Raw genomic sequence first — 19,303 nt, forward strand, 5'->3', positions numbered from 1 at the left:
AAATAAAAATCCATAATAAATTCATATTTATATATAGAGCATCTTGGAGGGGTTTTTCAGATAAGAAAACTTGATTTTCAATCTCGACATTTTTAAAACATGTTTCTTTAACATACAATAAAATATTAGAAATAATAGAGATTCTAAATACAATAGTTTACCAATCAGTTTCATTTATATTGAACTACTAATTTATTATACTTTTATTGGTCGATTATTTAGTACTATTGGAATATTGTTTTTACGAATATTACAGGGCCAATTCCATTAAAATTGTGATTAACCTTTGTTACCTGTCATCTACTTTAATATAAATTTTTCTTGTGGTTTGGGCGGGTGTGTACGGGTGATATGGGTGTACACACACGGATTTCCTCGTGAAAATAAATAGCGAAACTCGTCTTGCAAATCCAACACTGATGTCTATACTTTTGTGCCTCGGTACGTCTACTATTGCTCTTTCTTCGTCTTCGGATCCCTTAAGGCAGCTAATCTTTTGTAAACGATTTCGAACTTTACTGAATTTAGGTCTCCATTTCGGACGAATTCTTGTGAGACGAAACAACAAGGATTTTTTATTTTCATTTAATTTAATTCCTTTAATTGAAGTATTCTCTTCAATACTATCTGATTCCGTATAGTTATTATGTACATCCGCTGTTGTTATTAAAGCGATTTCTTCTTCACTCATTCTGTACTTTTTTCACATTTTTTAAACGTACGTTTTAAGTCGATGTTTCAGAATGAACTGAAATTCCGCCAACTAGCGTTTGGCATTGATTGAGCATGACGTTTAAGATAAGATATAAAGATTAGCGTGATTATACCCATGATTTGCAGCGTTTGTACATTTTTTTCAGTTACTAACAAATATTTAGGTCCGGTCCTTCTAATCAAAATTAAAAGATAAAAATAAATGATATATATTAGATAAACATGATAACTTATTAGATAGAATAATATTCTTATTTACCCGTTATTCCTCTATATAATAAAAATATTTATTATCAAAAAGATTAATAAAACAATTTTTAGTTAAGTTTTTTAGTTATTCTATGGAAACATAAATAAATATGTTTTTGTTTTTTGCATTCTTTGTTACCTTGTTTTATGATAATGTAAATCATCAATGATTGTCAATAGACAGTATAAATTGAGTGCAGTATATATATGCGTATCTTTTTTTTTATGGCCCCCGTTATTTGTGACCTCTCGTTTTTTTTACAATGATTTTTTTACAGTTTCCAATTTTCATCCTCCCTTTCTCATCCTTCACAATTTCCCTCTTTCTTCTTTTTTTAATCTTCCATTTTTTATATCATTCTCACACCATTCCTTTACATTCATGCATCGTCTGCTATACTTAGCCACATTTATTGAAATTTCAACTATTTACCTTTTGTACCAGTAGAAAACAATATTTATAATTAAAGGAGTAGTGGGCAGGATACAGCGAAATCGGCAACAGAAGAAAAGTATATTTCTATATAAAGGCTTGGTGGTAGAAGGCTAGGTCTGATTTTACACCGTAGGTTGGTAGCCCCCTGACCGCCAGCCGCACGATCTCCCAGGACTGGTCAGGCGGCAGCAGGTCGAAACGGGGAACGCCGGTAGTAAACAGGATGTGTTCGTCCCGGTGCGAAGTACGAATAGATCCAACCTCAATGAACGAAGATTATTCTAATAATAAAACTCGCACCCTGTTTGGGTGCGAGGTGATATAAGTGTTGTGGCGTGAATTTAAATATTTTCCGAGAATGAAATTGAAGAACCGAGACGAAAATTTATAACGAAAATTCGAACGCAACCGACACAAAGAGTGTGCGTCGGTGCGTGAGATGTCAGATAGCTAGTGAACGCGACCGAGGCCAGGGTCTTTCTCCCGGGCAATGGATCTAAACTCCCGTAGCTGGCGCGGGCGCATTGGAATATTTGTTATAAAACAACCACACCACTTAAGATGCACCGTACCCCGTCAAGCGTTCAAATATTTTTTACTGTATTGCAATTTACGTGACATTTCTCGGGTTTCTATTTTTTTGTTAAAATTTTAATTTAGACACATGGAACGCTAATATGCCAAGCTATTGCTTGAGCGAAAAGAGGTACTCAACGTATTCCAGTCTTCTTTTAATCATTAGTACCGCGTCTTTGGCCAGTTGATCTGCCCCCTCATTGCCCTGTTACTGTATCTGAGACAAACACTCGAAATAGGTATGTCCGACTCTGAGAAAGAGGTCAATTGTCGAATTCAACCCAGCAAGTGAATGTTCGGGAAACTACGAAACATCTTCATATCCTAAATCCTCCAGTGCTTAAAGATGAAGGTCTACGATCAATGTGTTTTACCAGTGACACAGAACTCTCACTTCACGACGCTTTAGCAAGTTCATAGACGCTTAATGAGCTATAGTTAATATACTCGGGATTTCTGTACGAGGACGAATTGGAAATGAGGAGATCTTTAGAGGAATGAAAGAAAACCGACATAACCAAACCTAATGGCTAGTTGAAGTCGTCTTACGGCTATAATGATAATGATATTGATCAATACCTGGTAATGGCGAGGACAACTGTGACAACTGTTTTAAAGCACCTATTATAGCTGGCTCTTGCTATATTCGAAGCAGAGGGGTATTTAAGTTAATTTTTTAATTCAACAAAATAATGGGAGGCTTATTTATGGCTACTCCAATGTTTTAAATTGAACATAATTACATTTTTTGTTACGGCAATGTGGTGTAATCTCGATGCTGGTGTCCCTCGATGCTGGATATTTTCTCATCTGCTGTTCTCTTTGTTTATAATCTCATTACCCAAAATCTTCAGTGCTCGTCATATCTATACGCCGATGATTTGCAATTGTACGTTTAATCGGGTGACTATAGTGTATCTATAGCTTCAAAGCAGGTAAATTGATCTTATTCACATTAAAAACTGGTCGGAGGGTTTTGGTCTGTCTCCGAACTAGCTGGGAGCTCAAGTTTTATTTGTAGTCTGGATAACTCGACCATTTCATCTATTTTATCCTCGATACTTGTGGTGCTTCTGTGTTAATAACCTGATTTGTATATGGGCGTCACTTTGAGCTGGCAGGTTCTTACTTCCATGGTTACAGATAATATGTAAGTTCTCTGTGTGCTCTATTCAGATTAACGAATCCTTCTGGCCTCTTAAACACCAACTAGGTCTCAGGATTATAAGTAAATAAATTTTAGTTAAATATGCTTTAACGCACTTCATAAGTATTATTCATAAATTTATGTTAGGTTATTTTAAGGTTACTTTATGATTTTTCCTTTACCATATCATTATTTGTAATATTTTCTCCTTTACGCGCCAATGCCTTTCGTATTAAGTTTGCCTTTGTACTTAGTATAATAGTGAATAGATAAATAAATTTATATGTAGCCTTATTTCGTGCGAAGGTGTTCATTAAAATGGATATGCCTTGAGAACTTCCGTTCGCAGGTATTAGTTTTCACCCAGAATACTTAAATTATCTATTCCTAATGTTATTCTAATAAGTGTAGATTGTCTAAGATTTCAAATAATAAGTATGATTTCTTTGCTATAATTTTAATTTAGAAAATCTCCTAACTTAAACCTAACAAAAACATTTATTTATGGACTGTTGAAACGAAACCTTGAAACACTGCCTGACGCAATATCGCTGCAAAAAAATGAATTCAGCCTTGTCTAAAGTCACGGTAAGGCGTTTGCTACTGTATTTGTTTCAACTTTTTTGAAAATGTGAAATACAACTTCAATAAAGTAAAGGACAGTTCTTAAGTTCCTTATTGCTATAAATGTATAATAGAAAAACGTTATAGTTAAAAATTGCTTTTAATATTATTTAATTTTTATACATTGTTTGTGGTTTATAAGCCCTGGTAGTTGAACAGGTTACACATTCAATTCAAAAAGTAAATTCAGATTGGTTCAGATAAAACGATCTACAAATTACAATCTTTCCAAATGCCTTAGAAGTAATTTAATTTTGAATAATCAGACTCCAGAGCTTTACTATTCACAGTAGGAATGACTATTGTTTTAATATCCCAATCTTAGATTCGAATATCTTTCTGACATCAGTTTGTTACACAGTTGTTATAAATAATATAAAAGTCATTGCACATGCTACTTAAGAACTTTGGTATTAAAATGGCAAGGCCATATCCTATTGACAGAATAAACTACGGCTTTTTAATTCATTTTGTAGGAATCACAAAGGTTGATAAATGCAGCCATCACACTTAAATAAGTTGAATTCCTTTAATAGTTCAATAAAAAATAGACGTTTTCCTTTTTCCTTAATAATCGAAATTTGGTTAAAATTTCTATATTGTTTTCTATTTTACGCTTCCAGATCAAGCTTGGATGTTATAAGTATTAAAATCACTGGTTTACTTTTAGAATCCATTTTAAAAATATAAAGTATAATATCACATTTACGGTTTATTTTACGTCAAAACTAATGAAAGTACATCTTAAGTAATAGTAAGTAAGTTAGTAAAGTTAAAAAATAATTAAGCGGCGTAATATTATCTAAGCATATTGTTTTATCAACATTGTAATTGCTTCAGCAATCAAGTGACGTTTAAAGTAATTTGTAAAGATGTAAGCCACGAGAGTTTCAACGAAATTTAACAATTCGAGACACAACAAGGTTGACGAAGTTCTCTCGCATTTGCAACCACAATGGCGGGACGTGCGTCACGGCAGTAGTTTTTCCTTTTAAAGTTTTCATGTTGCGAGCCGTGACCGACAAGGCAACACGTCTACACTTTACAGAGTGTAGTGAGCTGTGAACAACGGCTAGTGCGCAGGCGCTAACGTAATCATAGTTTTCCCGCTGTGACAAATCGCATCGACGGTTTGATTCATGCTGGTTTATTTCTAACAACATTGTGCAACTGGTTGGACTGACGGTTTCAATTTTTTTCAATTTCAAAATTGTAATTCAACGCCTTATTAGACATTAAAACAAGGTATGTATATTTTTCTGTTGTAACAACTAAATAACAACTAACAACTGACAATTACTTGCTTACTAACTATCGATCTGTCGTCCACTATATAATATATTAACAGTTCTGTGTCAATTTTACTTTTATATAAAGGGTATACGCTAATTTTGTGAATATATAAGTACATATTAATATTAATATTGTCTTTAGCTACATTAATAAATATGATTAAAAAAAGCCATTTTCAAACTTATTTACGCAGCTTACGAAAATGTGCTGGTATTTTACCTATACCATATTGTTATCTCAGTAAAAATATTTTTTGTAATCCATCAATCTATATCGGCACCCAGATTAGTTTCACAATATTTCACTTTACTTTAAAAATCTTTGCATTGCATGGGTGGACATTTTCAATTTTCTGTGTTTTTTGTGTACTTACGCTATGTTTGTTGTTAAATTTTTAATAAACTAACAATAGACAGCTATGTAATCCCGAATGAAGTAAGTTTTTAGAAAAACGCTGTTAATGAGAATTTTAAGTGTGTTCATAAGTAATACAATGAGATATCAGTTATCGCCGAGATAAAGCCTCGTTTACCAATGATAATTTAGTTTGCGACGCATCGCTCTAACCTGGAAAATGAATAAAGTTTTTATTTCTTTTACGTTAAGGTGTGATATTGTATAAACAGGTGTGAATCAATAATGATTAAGGTGACAGATATAACACTGACTGTGAGAGGTACATGACTTCTATTCTTTTACTTAAAGGAGTAAATACCTCAACGATGGGCATCTGTTTTTCGTTCGATTGCGGGGAGTGTGACCTTTGCTGCAACCCATGTTGCATGGCTCTGAGCGCTTGCTGTCTTATACCGTGCCTTTGCCCCAACGCGTGCGGACAACAGCAGCAGCAACCCCCGCAGACCGTACACATACATCATCCTCCTGTTGTCGTTGAGCAACCACCGCCGCCACCGGCCGGATATCCTTACCCACCGCCACAAGGAGGCTACCCCGGATACCCGCCGCAACAGCCCACGTATCCCTATCCACAACCACAGCCTTTGTACAGATGAATTAATGCTTTTAATTAAGGTAAGTGCTAATTAATTCCCTGAAGTGGACGACATAGTTATAACGCTTACGGTTAAGGTAATTACTAAATGCGTCTGTTCTAAATTTAAATAGCGTGTTTTGCACAAACTAACATGAATAAATATTTAAATGTTTAAAGCACGCGAAGGCAAAGAAGGAAAATTTCCTAAAATATTTATTCAAGTTTTTAAGCAACAAACACTTTAAATGTTCATATTACATATCACTTTCAGCCCAAAAAAAATGTATATGACTATAGATTATAGCATGCTTCTTCTTTGATAACTTTGTCACTATCTATGGAATTTCTTTTTAAACTTTTATTTTATGTACAAGGACACAAGGCCACCTTTACAGTTATATAAATAGGATTTTGTGTAATTATCTAAACGAAACAACAATAGTCTTCAATTAAATATCGTTATAATTGAAAAATTCTTGCGGTAAATAGGTTAACATCGAATCTAGACATTTTACTTTTTTTTGTATTAGGACATTGTAATTAATAAAATGGTTTATTTAATATCTTAGTTTTAAACGTGAAAGCAATAAAAATTTCTTTCTAGTATCACAAAGAATAAGTTGATTTACACTTCAGTACGCCTTTAATAAACTTGTCACATTGTTTTTGACTTGTTGACTCACATTTAAAGATGCTAAATGTTTGAAGGTTGTTCAGAAGCATCATTTTTAATACTATAGATAAAGGATGTTTTTAAACTTTATTCTTAAATGCAGTCAAATATCAGTTTACCAGCAAATTAAAGAAATCTTTGATAGTACAAGTGTACTGTATACATTGTTAAAAACTTAATTTACTTAATTCATTTTTCAGCGCCACATTCGCTAATTTTGTCGTTGAAATCGAGCAAAGGCAAAGATTAAAAATTCAGACGAAATTAAATTTCGGTATTTGTTAATATAAATGCATTCTTTGTCCTTTGCAAATGCTGTTTGCCCCTTGGTTTTTGCAGTTTCGTCGAGTATTAGGTGGTAGAGCTCTATAAACTCCTAGCCTAGATCTCCTCACAAAAGAATACTCGGTGGCTTCACCCGAAACGGTTTTTAAAAATTATTCAAAGGCACCCCGGAACTCGCGGCTTGGACGGCCTATGAGTCAGATGTCGGCTTTACCAATGCTTATAATATTATTATCTGATTATGAAGAACAATTCTTTTGTCAATTTTTAAAGAAAAGAGAACCTTAAGGTTTTGCAATGGAGACCACGGAATGATAAGTGCATCATGTGATATCCGCCAAAAAGGGGACTGTCTATTTTGTAAAAGGTCGTTGGAAGACGCTGAATGCAGGCCAGTTTCTACTACTCCTATTGAGAAAGTAGGGAATGACGAAGTAGTGGATAAACTATGGCTGAAATGATGATGACAATTATGATAAACAGAAGAAAGAAACTCCAGCAACGTTTCAATCGTAGAATATATACACTATTATTGCAACTACATTCACGATCTTGTTTAATAATCGGTTAAAAATTTTCTCGTTCCAGGATGGGTTGCAACTTCTCATGTCGCCCCTGCTGTTGCTGTTGCATACCATGCCTGTGCTGTGACTGCTGCCCGGACCCCCCGCGGACAGTAGTCCATCACCACGTGATGCAAGCACCCGTCCAACAGGCCCCGCCTATCATAATCAATCAACCTCCACCACCTTATAGATAGTCTCTTAAGTATTCGACATCCAAATAGTTATATTTTTAATTATTAACATGTAAAATATATGTACATACATACATACGTTAATATATAAATATATATATCAGAAGTCACGTTGAAACATAATTTTTGTGACTTAATATTTGCCTTTCTTACTGAAAAATCAAAATGAATGTCTGAATGCCATTTATAGCATTGAATTCTATGTATGGGATGCTATTACGTAATGTATATGCGAAACAGATCAACGTCAATAAACAAATGTATAAATGAAATACATCGTTAGTTAAATCATTTAATAAATAAATTTAGTGTGTACATTTGTCATTGAAGTTATAAAATTAAAGTTATTTTTTGTGATGTTTTAAAAACATTCAATCAATAGCCACATTCTTTATGTTCTTTACAAGTTTCTTTTACATTGTCAAGTATTCTATTATGTTTAGTAAATATAGAAAAAAAATATCACATATTTAACCAATTGTACTTCTATTTAATACTTATTTGGTAGCTAAACTTGTTACTGTTACTCTTAGTTACCTATGAATTTTTATGAGTTATTGTTATAATAAATAGATGAATTTGTTGATAAATAAAATATATTCGTATATTATTATTAATTTTCTTATTTTCATTTATTCATTTATATTATTTATGCACAAATATTTCATTCACATATGTAACATATTGCAATTCAGTGAGATATTTTGTTACAATTTAAAGTGTGATAAAGTTTAACATTGAGTGTTGAATAAAAGAAATTATTAATGTAAACGATTGTAACTTGGCATTTTTAAACTTTTTTGTGATGTAATGTAACGGATACCGAAAATAATAAAATCTCATGTACAAAATAAAATAATAATAATAATGGAAAATAACAGATTTAATTGGGACAACCATACTATATGTTGAAAATTCAAGACTTCTGTACGCTAGATGCACAGAACGAAATTCAAACATTTTAAAACATACACATTTTATATGTAATGATTAAAATAAATAAAATAGTATGAATACATGTAAGTTATACCTATATTGTAGAAACGAATGTTATTTAAAGTTAAGTGTACGTATTCTTTATAAGATGGAATAAAATTTCGGTTAGTCTAGTAATCTTTTTCGCTTCTAATTTTTCTTTTATTTATAAAAGTACGGTAAGCTCTGTACACTCTTAAATACCATTCACTTTGCATTTCTTACGCTTTGTGAAGATGTATTTAAATTACGAATGAATATGTATATTACATATCTGTATAAAAATCGTTGAAAGTATGCTCCTCTTCTGGTATTATATAGATACATTCTTTATGCCCGATGGCATTCAATCACAGCTTCACGAGGTTTGAACTGGCAGAGCGCTGAAAGCGTTTAGCCTAGACGTCTAATAGCTAATCTTGAAAAATTCTTCATCATAATCATCATTTAAGCCTTTAGAATCTTACTTCTAGACATGGCCTCTCCCACAGATTATCGAAAAGACAGCTGCCATTACGCGTCTTCCGACGACTTTAATAACGTCGTTTGTCCATTTTAGGATTAGAGTTCTTGTCGCTCGGCATAAGATATCGCGCTGTTCCAGGCGGCTGCCAAGCCCTATGAGCATTAGACTGATGCTCTATGGAGTGACCGAGCGTAAGGATCCCTGAAAGAAGACTTCGGCTTGGACTGTCACTGTCTTTAGTCTGACTTGAGTCTGCCTGTGAGAACCGAAACAAGACTCAATGCGTTGCTATTATATTGCTCTTTCAAGAATAACTTCTTAGTGATTTATATATTTAAAATTTACTATTCTTGCGGTGTTCCAAGTGCCATGCCGTTGAGATCGACAGGGTAAGCACACATTTTGTTAGTCATTTTATCATGCAGGGTCTAAATATTGCTTTAGCGTTGCCAATTCGTAATGTTTTGCAATCCTAATATTTAAATGGAAAGTATTTGTAATAAATAAAAAAAAGGAACATTTAAAAATGCGAATGGTGTTTATTTTTGTTTAAAATACGTCCGTCCCCAAAAAGAGCTTTTCAAACTTTTCTGTAAATATATGGTACTTAGTCCACGTGCAGTTAAATGTTAGGAACGTTCCTACTTTTCCAAGAAATATATTTAATCATCGTATTGATAAAGTATCTTTGACAGTTCGACATACCTTTAAAACTAATAGATTATTTAATCTAATCAATACTCCAATACGCCAATACTGTATGTAGTGGAGTTGTAATATAATTAGTATCAGTATAGGTTTAACAGCTCAAACAGTGATTTAAAAGTACAGCGTATTGGTGGATACAGTTTATATGTACGTATTTGTTTTTTCTTTTATCAATTATTAATTTTTTAATGATTCTAGTCTTATTGACCAGTGTTTAACCAAGATACAATTCGCAGTTAAGTCGCGTTGAAGCTCATTGTAGTAAAAATCGCTAGTCTAAATCGCTAATCGAAGTAGCTAGCCTAGAAGTTAATTTGTTCAATGTAGGCCTATATTTTATATGCATTAATAAGGTAAATTTCGTTTTCCTATTCTTCATTTATCAATATATTACATTTAGACACGAAATAGAGCAACGGTGGTTAGTCTATTTTATAAAGGCGTGAGCTTTATTATTCCTGGTATACTATCACAATATAAGTTCAAACCAATATAAACGCTACCGCAATTTTTGCAGTGTACATTTAAAATAGAAAATAGTCCAACATTAGCGAGATTTTTCTACGCATGTTTTTAATATAAAACTTGAGATTTTACAGCCATTTTGTAGGCAGTAATGTGATGTCAAGGAGTTGTTAATTTATTATACAATATTATTTTAAAATTATGGTTTATTTCAGAGCTATGGGACTCTGCTGTAGCTGTTGCGACGATGGTGGTGGTCAAGTGAACGTTGTAGATCGACCCTACACAGATAGTGGATACGATAATCCCCCGCCGCCAGTCACGGTCGTAGACCATCCTCCGGGCCCAATGGCCAGATGATAGAAATTTTTATACAAAATGTAAAATGAAATAAAAATATAAATAACCCTATTTATTAAACGTGCTTGCAATATAATCACATTGTTTTTTCCATATAAATGATATGATTTGTTTATTTTTTTCACACAAATAAATATTTGAAGGTCATGTTTCGTGCCTATGATGATGCTAAAAGTATTATATAAGTGTTAGGTCTTAATTTGTGCTGAAAAGAAAATTTTCCTGTTCATCTATTCTAATCTATTTCTACATTATACATTATATAATTGGTGTTACCTTTCATTATATATATAATAACTAATTACTTACATATATATATATATATATATATATAAGTAATAGTTATAAGTTTGAATTCGATTTTTGAATAAAAGAAAAAAAATACCGTTAGCCATCTTTAGAAAGTGCGTACAATGATATCCATTTTTGTTATTGTTTAATTACAATAATATTCATACGGAAAACAAAATACCTTGACAGTGCATATTTTTCTAACAATGTCAGAAATAGTGTTTATTTTTAGTTTATTTAATTGATCTCAAATGTTAGTTTCGCAGAGAACTTCGTAATATTTGTACGACACTTCGCCGCCGCTGAAGGAAATGTAGCAACACCCGTGAGTCGGGTGAATCTGAAAAAGTAAATTATTTAGTATGCTGTTAAGGTCATCGGAAGACTGGTAGGCTACCCTCCGGTCCTAGTGGAAATCTATGAGAGAGGCCTATGTCCACCTGTGGACGTTTAATTATGATGATGACATGTGTTGTTTCATTACTCTTGATATTAATGTATGGGGAATATTTATTATGAAATTATTATTATAAATTAAACAACATCATAATTATCTCAAAATCAAAGTTAAAAAGATGTTTTTAAGTATCAAAGAGATTTATATAAGAATCATAAAAATTCACACAATTAAAAGATGAATTGTTAGGAAAAAAATTGTTGATATGTAAGTCGTAGCTGAAATTTGAGTTCATTAAGTATATAAAAAATGTTACGTACTTTTCCCGGAGTAACGGAGCGCATGTGAGTAACCCTTCCGATATAAAGAGGTTCTGCAGTGTGGGTATTACCAGCAGCTATTGCCGTGGGAGGGACTGAACCATTGTTAGCCGGCACCCAACGAACTGCATGCGAAGGTGCGCAGAGAACCTATACATGTTACGGAACTTATTATTCATTTTATTTTCATAGTGATCATTTGCACATGTCAAAAGATAAATACGAAAGGAACCCAATTTGATAAAAATTAATATCGAATTGACCTCTATAATAATATCCTGAATTTAAATAAACTTATAAGGTTCTTTACTTTCAGCCCACATCTGCGAGTCCACAACAAACTCAAAAGTTTTTCTTGTATTCACTTTAACAAATGTCCTTAATACTATAATAAATATAAAGCGGGGACTCAATGTCCTCGCTTATCAAGGAAGACGAGACCCGACCTGAGTTCCTTAAGTTGTGTGAGAGAATCGCTGTACAAATATTTGGAAGAATACTGTAAATAAAAAAAAAATTAAGCAATTATAATATGTACATAAATTAAATACTGTAAAATGAGGCGAAAGGCAACGGAAATATATATAAAGTGTATATATATATATATATATATATATATATATATATATATATAAAGTGCTTAAATTAGCAGATGAAAACTGCAGAGTTCTGGCTTAGTATACCCACTCTTAGGGTAAAAAGAATAAGACGACCTTGTTGAAGTCGTCGGAAGACGCTGGATGCTAGAATCTTCCAACTGGAAATCTATGAGGAAAGATCCATATCCAACGGTGGACGTCTGATGACCGTGAAATAATGATCATCTGACCAACTTACCAGCTGAAATTGTTTTCCTGGGTTTCTAGCCATTAACAGCGAACCCTTTTATGTTTAAATTTTTATTCATAACTTTTTCTGAAATGCAATAATATTTTATCGATGTATTAAATTTAAGTAATAAATAGGAAATAAAGTGAGAAAAATATAAAATCTCTAGTTTGCAATTTACTAACAGTTACCACATTGTTACATCATAATAGATTTCTAAACACATGATTAATCTAAAATTAACAAACTATCTATCAGGTAAATACAGATTATATTAAAAATAAGTTTATAATTTAAAACTAATAGTCAAAGGTTGTGCTATGAAATATAAATCATCATTCCCAACAGTATTAATTTTCGAAAATTTTATCGACTATATAGTTGATATGTACAATATAACAGTAGATAATTATTTCAAAGTTTGGTCTATCGACATGTTAGAGAATTTGTACACGGTGGCTGTGTTTTAAGAAGATTGATTGAGTTTTGTTTTAGATCAAGACACACACATACAGTTAAACTAAAATTAATTCTCTCTATAACAGGTCCGCGATATATTTAATTTCGCGACTATACGAGTATTACGAGTTATGAGATCCATAGCAGAAATGTTCATAAGATTTCGCCTTTTGGTAAGTGAAACTAATTTAAAATCGTTAAATCTGTATACCACATCCATGTTAATTAGTCGAGCGAGCAAAATGCCTCACAAATTATTCTTAATTTCATTCTAATTGCAAACAATAAGTGTACTGTTATGGACAAAATCTGACAGTAGTAGTATTTACATGTAGTATATATTGTGCACGAGACTGTAGAGAAGGATTTATTCGTTCGTCTTGGCGAAATATCTTTCCTTTTGTAATAATGAAATCAAGCATTTTCCGTAACTATATCATAACTACGTGTGCAATGAGGGTTTACTATCAAATATGACACCGAAAGCAATTCTGAACAGATTTCGATTAGTGATACCTCAAGCCAGGGGATATCGGCTATGAAAACATGTACCTCGAATTGTATGATATAAATTTTAAGGTGTTCAGTAATTTTTGCATGGTATTTCTGGCAGCATCCTCTTTTGGTAATCACTCTTTTCAATATTTACCTCGAAATTATGAACGGGAACTTCTTTTCCAGCATAAGGTATATAAGCTGATCGATGTTGAACAGCTAGTTTTCCTGGAATTAAGTCCCCATTATGATGAGCTCGGATGATCCAAAGCGGACTGCTGTCCCAGCCCTCTTTCCCGGCAACCACTGCCCGACCCGTCAAAGAACTTGCATTCGTTGGCGTTGTTGGCACCCAGTCGATAATTGGACCAGAATCTGGAAATATAAAAACTTGTATCAGTTTATAAAATTTTTATTAATTACTGAAAAAAATCTAATTTTTGAGATAATGTTGGGCAAAGGCTTTCTCCCTTGGGGTGTATTGTCTAGATCCGTATTTTACCTGAATCGGAGGATTTCAAAGCGCACGTTCTACGCATGTCCGAGGGGACCCCGACATTTTACATTCTCATTCGAGGGTTAAACAGGGCCAAATCTCGGCTCCTATAATTGTTATAATCATATTACAATAAGGAAAGCTGTACACTACGGTTGGGTAAAATCCTCTTCATTTATTAGTATTTCGAGACCGATCCTCTCGGAAATCAATGCAAGAGTTCTATGCCCAGCAGTAAACATTTCAGGTATGATGAAGATGATCGGGAAAGGTATTATTTTCAACTGAATTCTGTTGTTCATGTTTTGGTATGTAAATTTAAAAGCGTATTACTTACTTTCAACAACGTGTACAGGTTCAGGAGGTGCTGGAACTGGCGGCGGGTAGATGTAGTTGGTAACGTACGTTGGTTGCGGTTGCAGCTCCGGAGGGGGATAAGGGTACATAGGCATCATGACTGGAGCTGGTACGTAGGCAAACGCTCCCGGAGCCGGCGGCGGGTATGGAGGGGGACCGCCAGGCGGAGGTACTGAAATCACAGTAAAGATAATCAAAACTTAGTATACGTTTAGACTTAATATTCAACACTTTGAATTTTACCAAAATCGTATGTTTTTTATTTTTCATTTATTTAATATTACGAAGAAGTGCTACAATATTTTGATAGTAGCATGAAAATTGGTATTTGTGCTGTCAGAGTTGATATTGTATGAAAAAATCAGGTAATAATCATTTAAAATGAAGTTAAACAAGGGAAGAGGAAGTCTATGGAGTGGTATTAAGAATCAAGAGTGCTTTTAAGTTCGTAATTACAATTAAAGTAACATGTAGCTGCCCGAGCAGAGACTTTTGAGAGAATTTTCGAGCTTTGATACCAATAAGGAGGTTTAGGCTAAACACTGTTTACGCCCTGCCACTCAAACCCGAGGAATATGTCAATACCAATACAGCAATAGTAACCATATGTTATGAAACGAAAAGAAAACATACGGGATGTTTTTTTTATTCTCTCTAATCTTTATAATTTGTATCAATACTGTCATGTTAATAACGTGATGTAAGCAATTGTTCGAGGAAATTATTCAGCTAGAAAACAAACAGGGCGTTGACTCATCAGTATACACGTCCTATAGATAATAATGTAACGCTCTCGAAATCCAAGACATCCAAACTCAAAATCTAAGACATTGTCAATTTTATGTAGCTTTGAATTTTTAAATTTAAGTACGTGTATCACCTGTATTTTTACACATTAATATTTCACGCCAAAATATATACAACCGTGTTATATATTTACGATAATATTCATAAAGATAATTAAAATATTTTTTATTCTTACCATGAGACATTTTACTGGTGTTGTGGTATTATTACAAAATTATGCAAATAAAATAAACAACAGGTTCAGGAGAAAGGTTGCTTTCGTTACACACGACTTATTTATCTTTTGCTAAAAAGTATTATCAATTCTGAAGCAATGTGCCCCGACATTTCATACATCGATTAGATATGCGGACAGAGTGATAAGGTGAAGTGCAAGAAATAATAATTACATAAATTAAAAAATATTTCATACGTTATGATATATTAAATGAAATATACCATATTTAAACAACGTGCAAGTAAATATTCGGTATTGCAATAAACTTTGCAATAAATGTTTGGTACAAATTATTGTTTTGAATTAACATATGCTAGTTACCAATATAGTGATTATTAATCTTTACATACCATAGAGTAAAGAAACAAATTTTCGTATAGCGTGTATGTAAATGATAATCTTATACGTAATATTGGCGGGATTCGCTGGATTTTGAATTACAAAATAATATAGAGTTCCGCACCTGCACTTCTTATGTTAAGACGGATTACTATCTTCTGTATGTATTATACTCAACATGTAATTTGGTACATCGAGTAAAAGAGAGAGCTTTACTTTATTCCTTTATCATGTGACAGCTAATTAGTTCTGATATAAAAAACTCTACACAGCCAAACCTTACGTATATCTTCCTCTTGTTTTCGACGTCCGAAATCAAATACCGGGTACTATGAATAATGGCTTTTTTCGGTCAGGGTCTTCAATGTTGCCCTATTTCAGATTTCGCAGACTTGCTAGCAAGATAGAGCTAAGCATCGAAGGCGCATAGCCTAAATCATGTTTATGTAACTTATCCCGAAGGTTTCCTGAGGGACCTCTACTTGAGCCTGTACATCACATGCAATGTTACAGAAATGGGAGTAATGTAAGGGGCCTTTACATAACAACTGTAGTTTGAGAAACAACTAGTTTTCAGGCTCGAAATGACCTTCTTCAAAAGAGATCGCCCCATGAGTAATCAAAGACTTTTTTAATAAAACATGTTACTTTAACTATTGAAAACAGAAATAATAAATAGTATATTTAATATTTGCTATTGTTAACGAACGGTCAAGAGTTGTTTACATCTATTCTATTCTACAAAAGTATTAGAGGCATAGTTTGTGTAAAATTTACGATTACTCTATTCACTTATTTCATTTGTGAAAAGTACTCACTGTATCAATTTCGCGATAGTGAGATTAAATATAAAAAAAAAAACAAGAAATTTTGATTATATAAAGACAATAAGACACGTTCCACTCCTGTGTTGAATATGTCTGTCCAATAATTATTACGTTAAACCTGTTATTAAAGTTGAACATGTCCGATGAACTAAGGTATACGAGAATACATGCCAACTCAATAAATTAAATTATATTAAAAACCGACCCTGTGATTACTGGAGAGAAGTTATAATTTAATTGATATTACAATGAAGATAAATTTTAATGTTTCTTTAATAACCATATATATATAGAGCAATCGTAATAGGACTTGTTTATTTGAAATAATTTTTATATTGGTTGCTCTAACAACTAGACGTGTATAATGTTTTACGGGTATTTTAATAAATTTAATTTTGTTAACACTGCTTTCGGATTGAGAAAACCTTTCAATTTAAATAAAAACAACGGAAAATGTAAACGGAAGCTGTGGTCCGTACTGTGGGCAATTTTATTTATCGTTTCTACAACTCTGTGCTATTTTTATTTTGTGAATTTTAATGACTATTTAGATCTCAAACAAAACCTACCAGACGTTGGTGGGACTAATAATTTAATTGTTAATGTTTTGATTATTATTCTAGAACTATTTAACAATGACGATCCATTTGTTCAAGTTTACAAAATTATTTGTAATATGTTTGATAAACTCAAATTGGACGATATTGATAAAAAAATGCTTTCATATAAACTGCAATTATGGATTGTATTTATTTCTACTATATTTATTACATTAATTATCGCAGAATTTGTTTACGACTATCCTCCGTATGAAATTGTTTTCAACATACCTGTATTTTTGACAATGGTACATTTAGTTATTCATTTGTGTTTGCTGCTAGCATTTCTAAAGACTATTAACTTGAGGCTAAAGCAATCACTGCACTTCGATAATAAAGAGCTTGTGGTGCAACAGAATACATTTTCGGAACAACCAGCCGCACGAAAACGGTTCATTTCATATTTATTTAACATGAGAATTAGCTTTTTAGACAACAATGTCGAGTATACTGATATCAAAACTCTTTGCCATTTATATGACGATGTTATAACTTGCGTACGATTGTTAGAAATTAATCACGGTACACAGGTAACTGTCATTGTGTTTTCCTAATTTTACAACTAAAATGTATTAGATTATTTATTACTACTAACTAATTATATTCCTAATATATATTTAACAGCATGTTAAATTGCATAGAATCACAGCTGTATTCCACGTAATATTTAGATCAATTTTTTATTTTTGTTTTTTTTTCTGAATAAAATTTCCAGGAGTTAATAAAAGCTTCTCGTTAGAAAATTTGCGTAATAATTTAAAAAGGGATCTTATTTATTAACTGCTAAAAACTATCTAACTATAAAACTTTTTTTAAAGGCATTCCTTATCATATGGTTGATGTTTTCGGGTGCAATTATGGGCATCACGATGATAATGGTGACAGAGGTAATCTTTATAAAATTAAAACATTATTAATTTACGTCGTACGTTACTATAAACTTGCTTTCTTATTGCAGAAAATATTACCTTGGCTGGTAGTTGCAAAGACCGTTCAACTCTTTTTATGGTACTTCCTAGGCTGCTATGTAAATGAATCAATGGGAAAAGAAGTCGAACAAACAGAATTACTTGTAATAAAATATTTAATACATTTTAAGCGCGGTGAGCATAAATACTATTGTTAAGCAATATACACCATTGTAGTGGTAAGTAGGTCATTGCGCAGCACATGTTCCATGATTGGAAAGCTTGAGCTAAGCTGCGCTGTGAACTTCTTATTATAGAGGGAAACTATCTCTTGGTGCCAGCCGTCGTCAGGATAGTACAAGACGAAAGCTCATGGAACACGGTTGTTGGGATTATCTTTTGCGAAAAATAATGCAGGTGAAAGAGAAAATTCCTCAACTTGAGCCTTAGACCAGGATGACGAAAGAGGCTATATCACAGCCTGCTCCGACACTTATGGCCTTGGCGTCAGATTTAGGGTTACTCGAATCGAATGTTTTTTAAGATCTAGTGATGGTCCACCAAATTTAATAACGAGAGAGGAATTTCAGCTTTACTCTAAGTCGTCGAGGCACAAAACTCACGCCGTTGAAACTATGATACTGTGCAGAAGTTTTCCCGTATTTTTTACTACAGGTGCCTAAACACGACCGTGGGTTTATAGCTGGCAAAAGTCCAGTATAACCTTTGGTTGCTACCGCAACGCAAAGTTAAAAACCTGTGTAGAAATAACATTTTTTTTTCAAATGCTTAATTTTTATTGACGGACCTTGACTTTTGTAACATAGGTTTTGTACTACAACTAGTACAGAAGATAGGGTTTTGCCTTAGAGCGTAATAGATTATTCCACGTTCTTATAATAAAACAAGATATAGAGGCTGCGAAAATAACGTTGTTTAATTAGTGAAAGCAATTAAACAACACAAAAATCATTTAACAACGTTGTTTTCGGGGCAATAAATGAATAGGTTCATTAATTACTGGTTATTTTTATATGTTACAACCCTTTGCAGACCAACCGATAAGAAATCTTTTGGGAACTTTCCAGCAACTGGTCTCTACGAACAGAGTTCAATTCACTGCATGCAATTTGTTTTCTCTTAACTATTCGAATATACTTGGTACTATTGTAAGTGTCATTACTTACAGCATTATATTAAATCAACTGTTTTGGAGTGGACAAAACTTGGAGAAATCTTAA

The 19,303-nt window shown here is 32.9% G+C and overlaps 2 protein-coding genes and 2 long non-coding RNA genes across 4 annotated transcripts; 3 read left to right on the forward strand and 1 right to left on the reverse strand.

The window, feature by feature from the left end:
* The first annotated feature begins 4,683 nt into the window (after window positions 1-4,683).
* Window positions 4,684-8,179, forward strand: LOC137925136 (uncharacterized). The gene is made up of 3 exons (XR_011107656.1): window positions 4,684-4,991; window positions 5,745-6,071; window positions 7,580-8,179. It is a non-coding gene; the product is annotated as an uncharacterized lncRNA (long non-coding RNA).
* A 2,979-nt stretch (window positions 8,180-11,158) lies between these two features.
* On the reverse strand, window positions 11,159-15,489 carry LOC137924683 (protein tonB2-like). The gene is made up of 5 exons (XM_068768106.1): window positions 15,348-15,489; window positions 14,346-14,537; window positions 13,667-13,887; window positions 11,731-11,880; window positions 11,159-11,353 (listed from the first exon to the last, which is right to left on the reverse strand). The coding sequence occupies exons 1-5, from the start codon at window positions 15,355-15,357 to the stop codon at window positions 11,261-11,263; spliced, it is 666 nt and encodes a 221-aa protein (XP_068624207.1). The 5' UTR covers window positions 15,358-15,489; the 3' UTR covers window positions 11,159-11,260.
* LOC137924694 (uncharacterized) lies at window positions 12,749-14,250 on the forward strand. The gene is made up of 3 exons (XR_011107599.1): window positions 12,749-12,816; window positions 13,104-13,190; window positions 14,191-14,250. It is a non-coding gene; the product is annotated as an uncharacterized lncRNA (long non-coding RNA).
* A 1,430-nt stretch (window positions 15,490-16,919) lies between the features above and the next one.
* LOC137926960 (uncharacterized) lies at window positions 16,920-19,303 on the forward strand. The gene is made up of 4 exons (XM_068770716.1): window positions 16,920-17,684; window positions 17,973-18,041; window positions 18,113-18,257; window positions 19,116-19,303. Exons 1-4 carry the CDS (start codon window positions 16,920-16,922, stop codon window positions 19,301-19,303), a joined length of 1,167 nt encoding a protein of 388 aa, XP_068626817.1.

This window comes from Battus philenor, unplaced genomic scaffold, assembly GCF_028537555.1.
Source record: "Battus philenor isolate CCGP_79_NKW_IND1 unplaced genomic scaffold, ilBatPhil1.0.hap1 SCAF_10, whole genome shotgun sequence".
Classification (NCBI taxonomy): Eukaryota; Metazoa; Arthropoda; class Insecta; order Lepidoptera; family Papilionidae; genus Battus; species Battus philenor.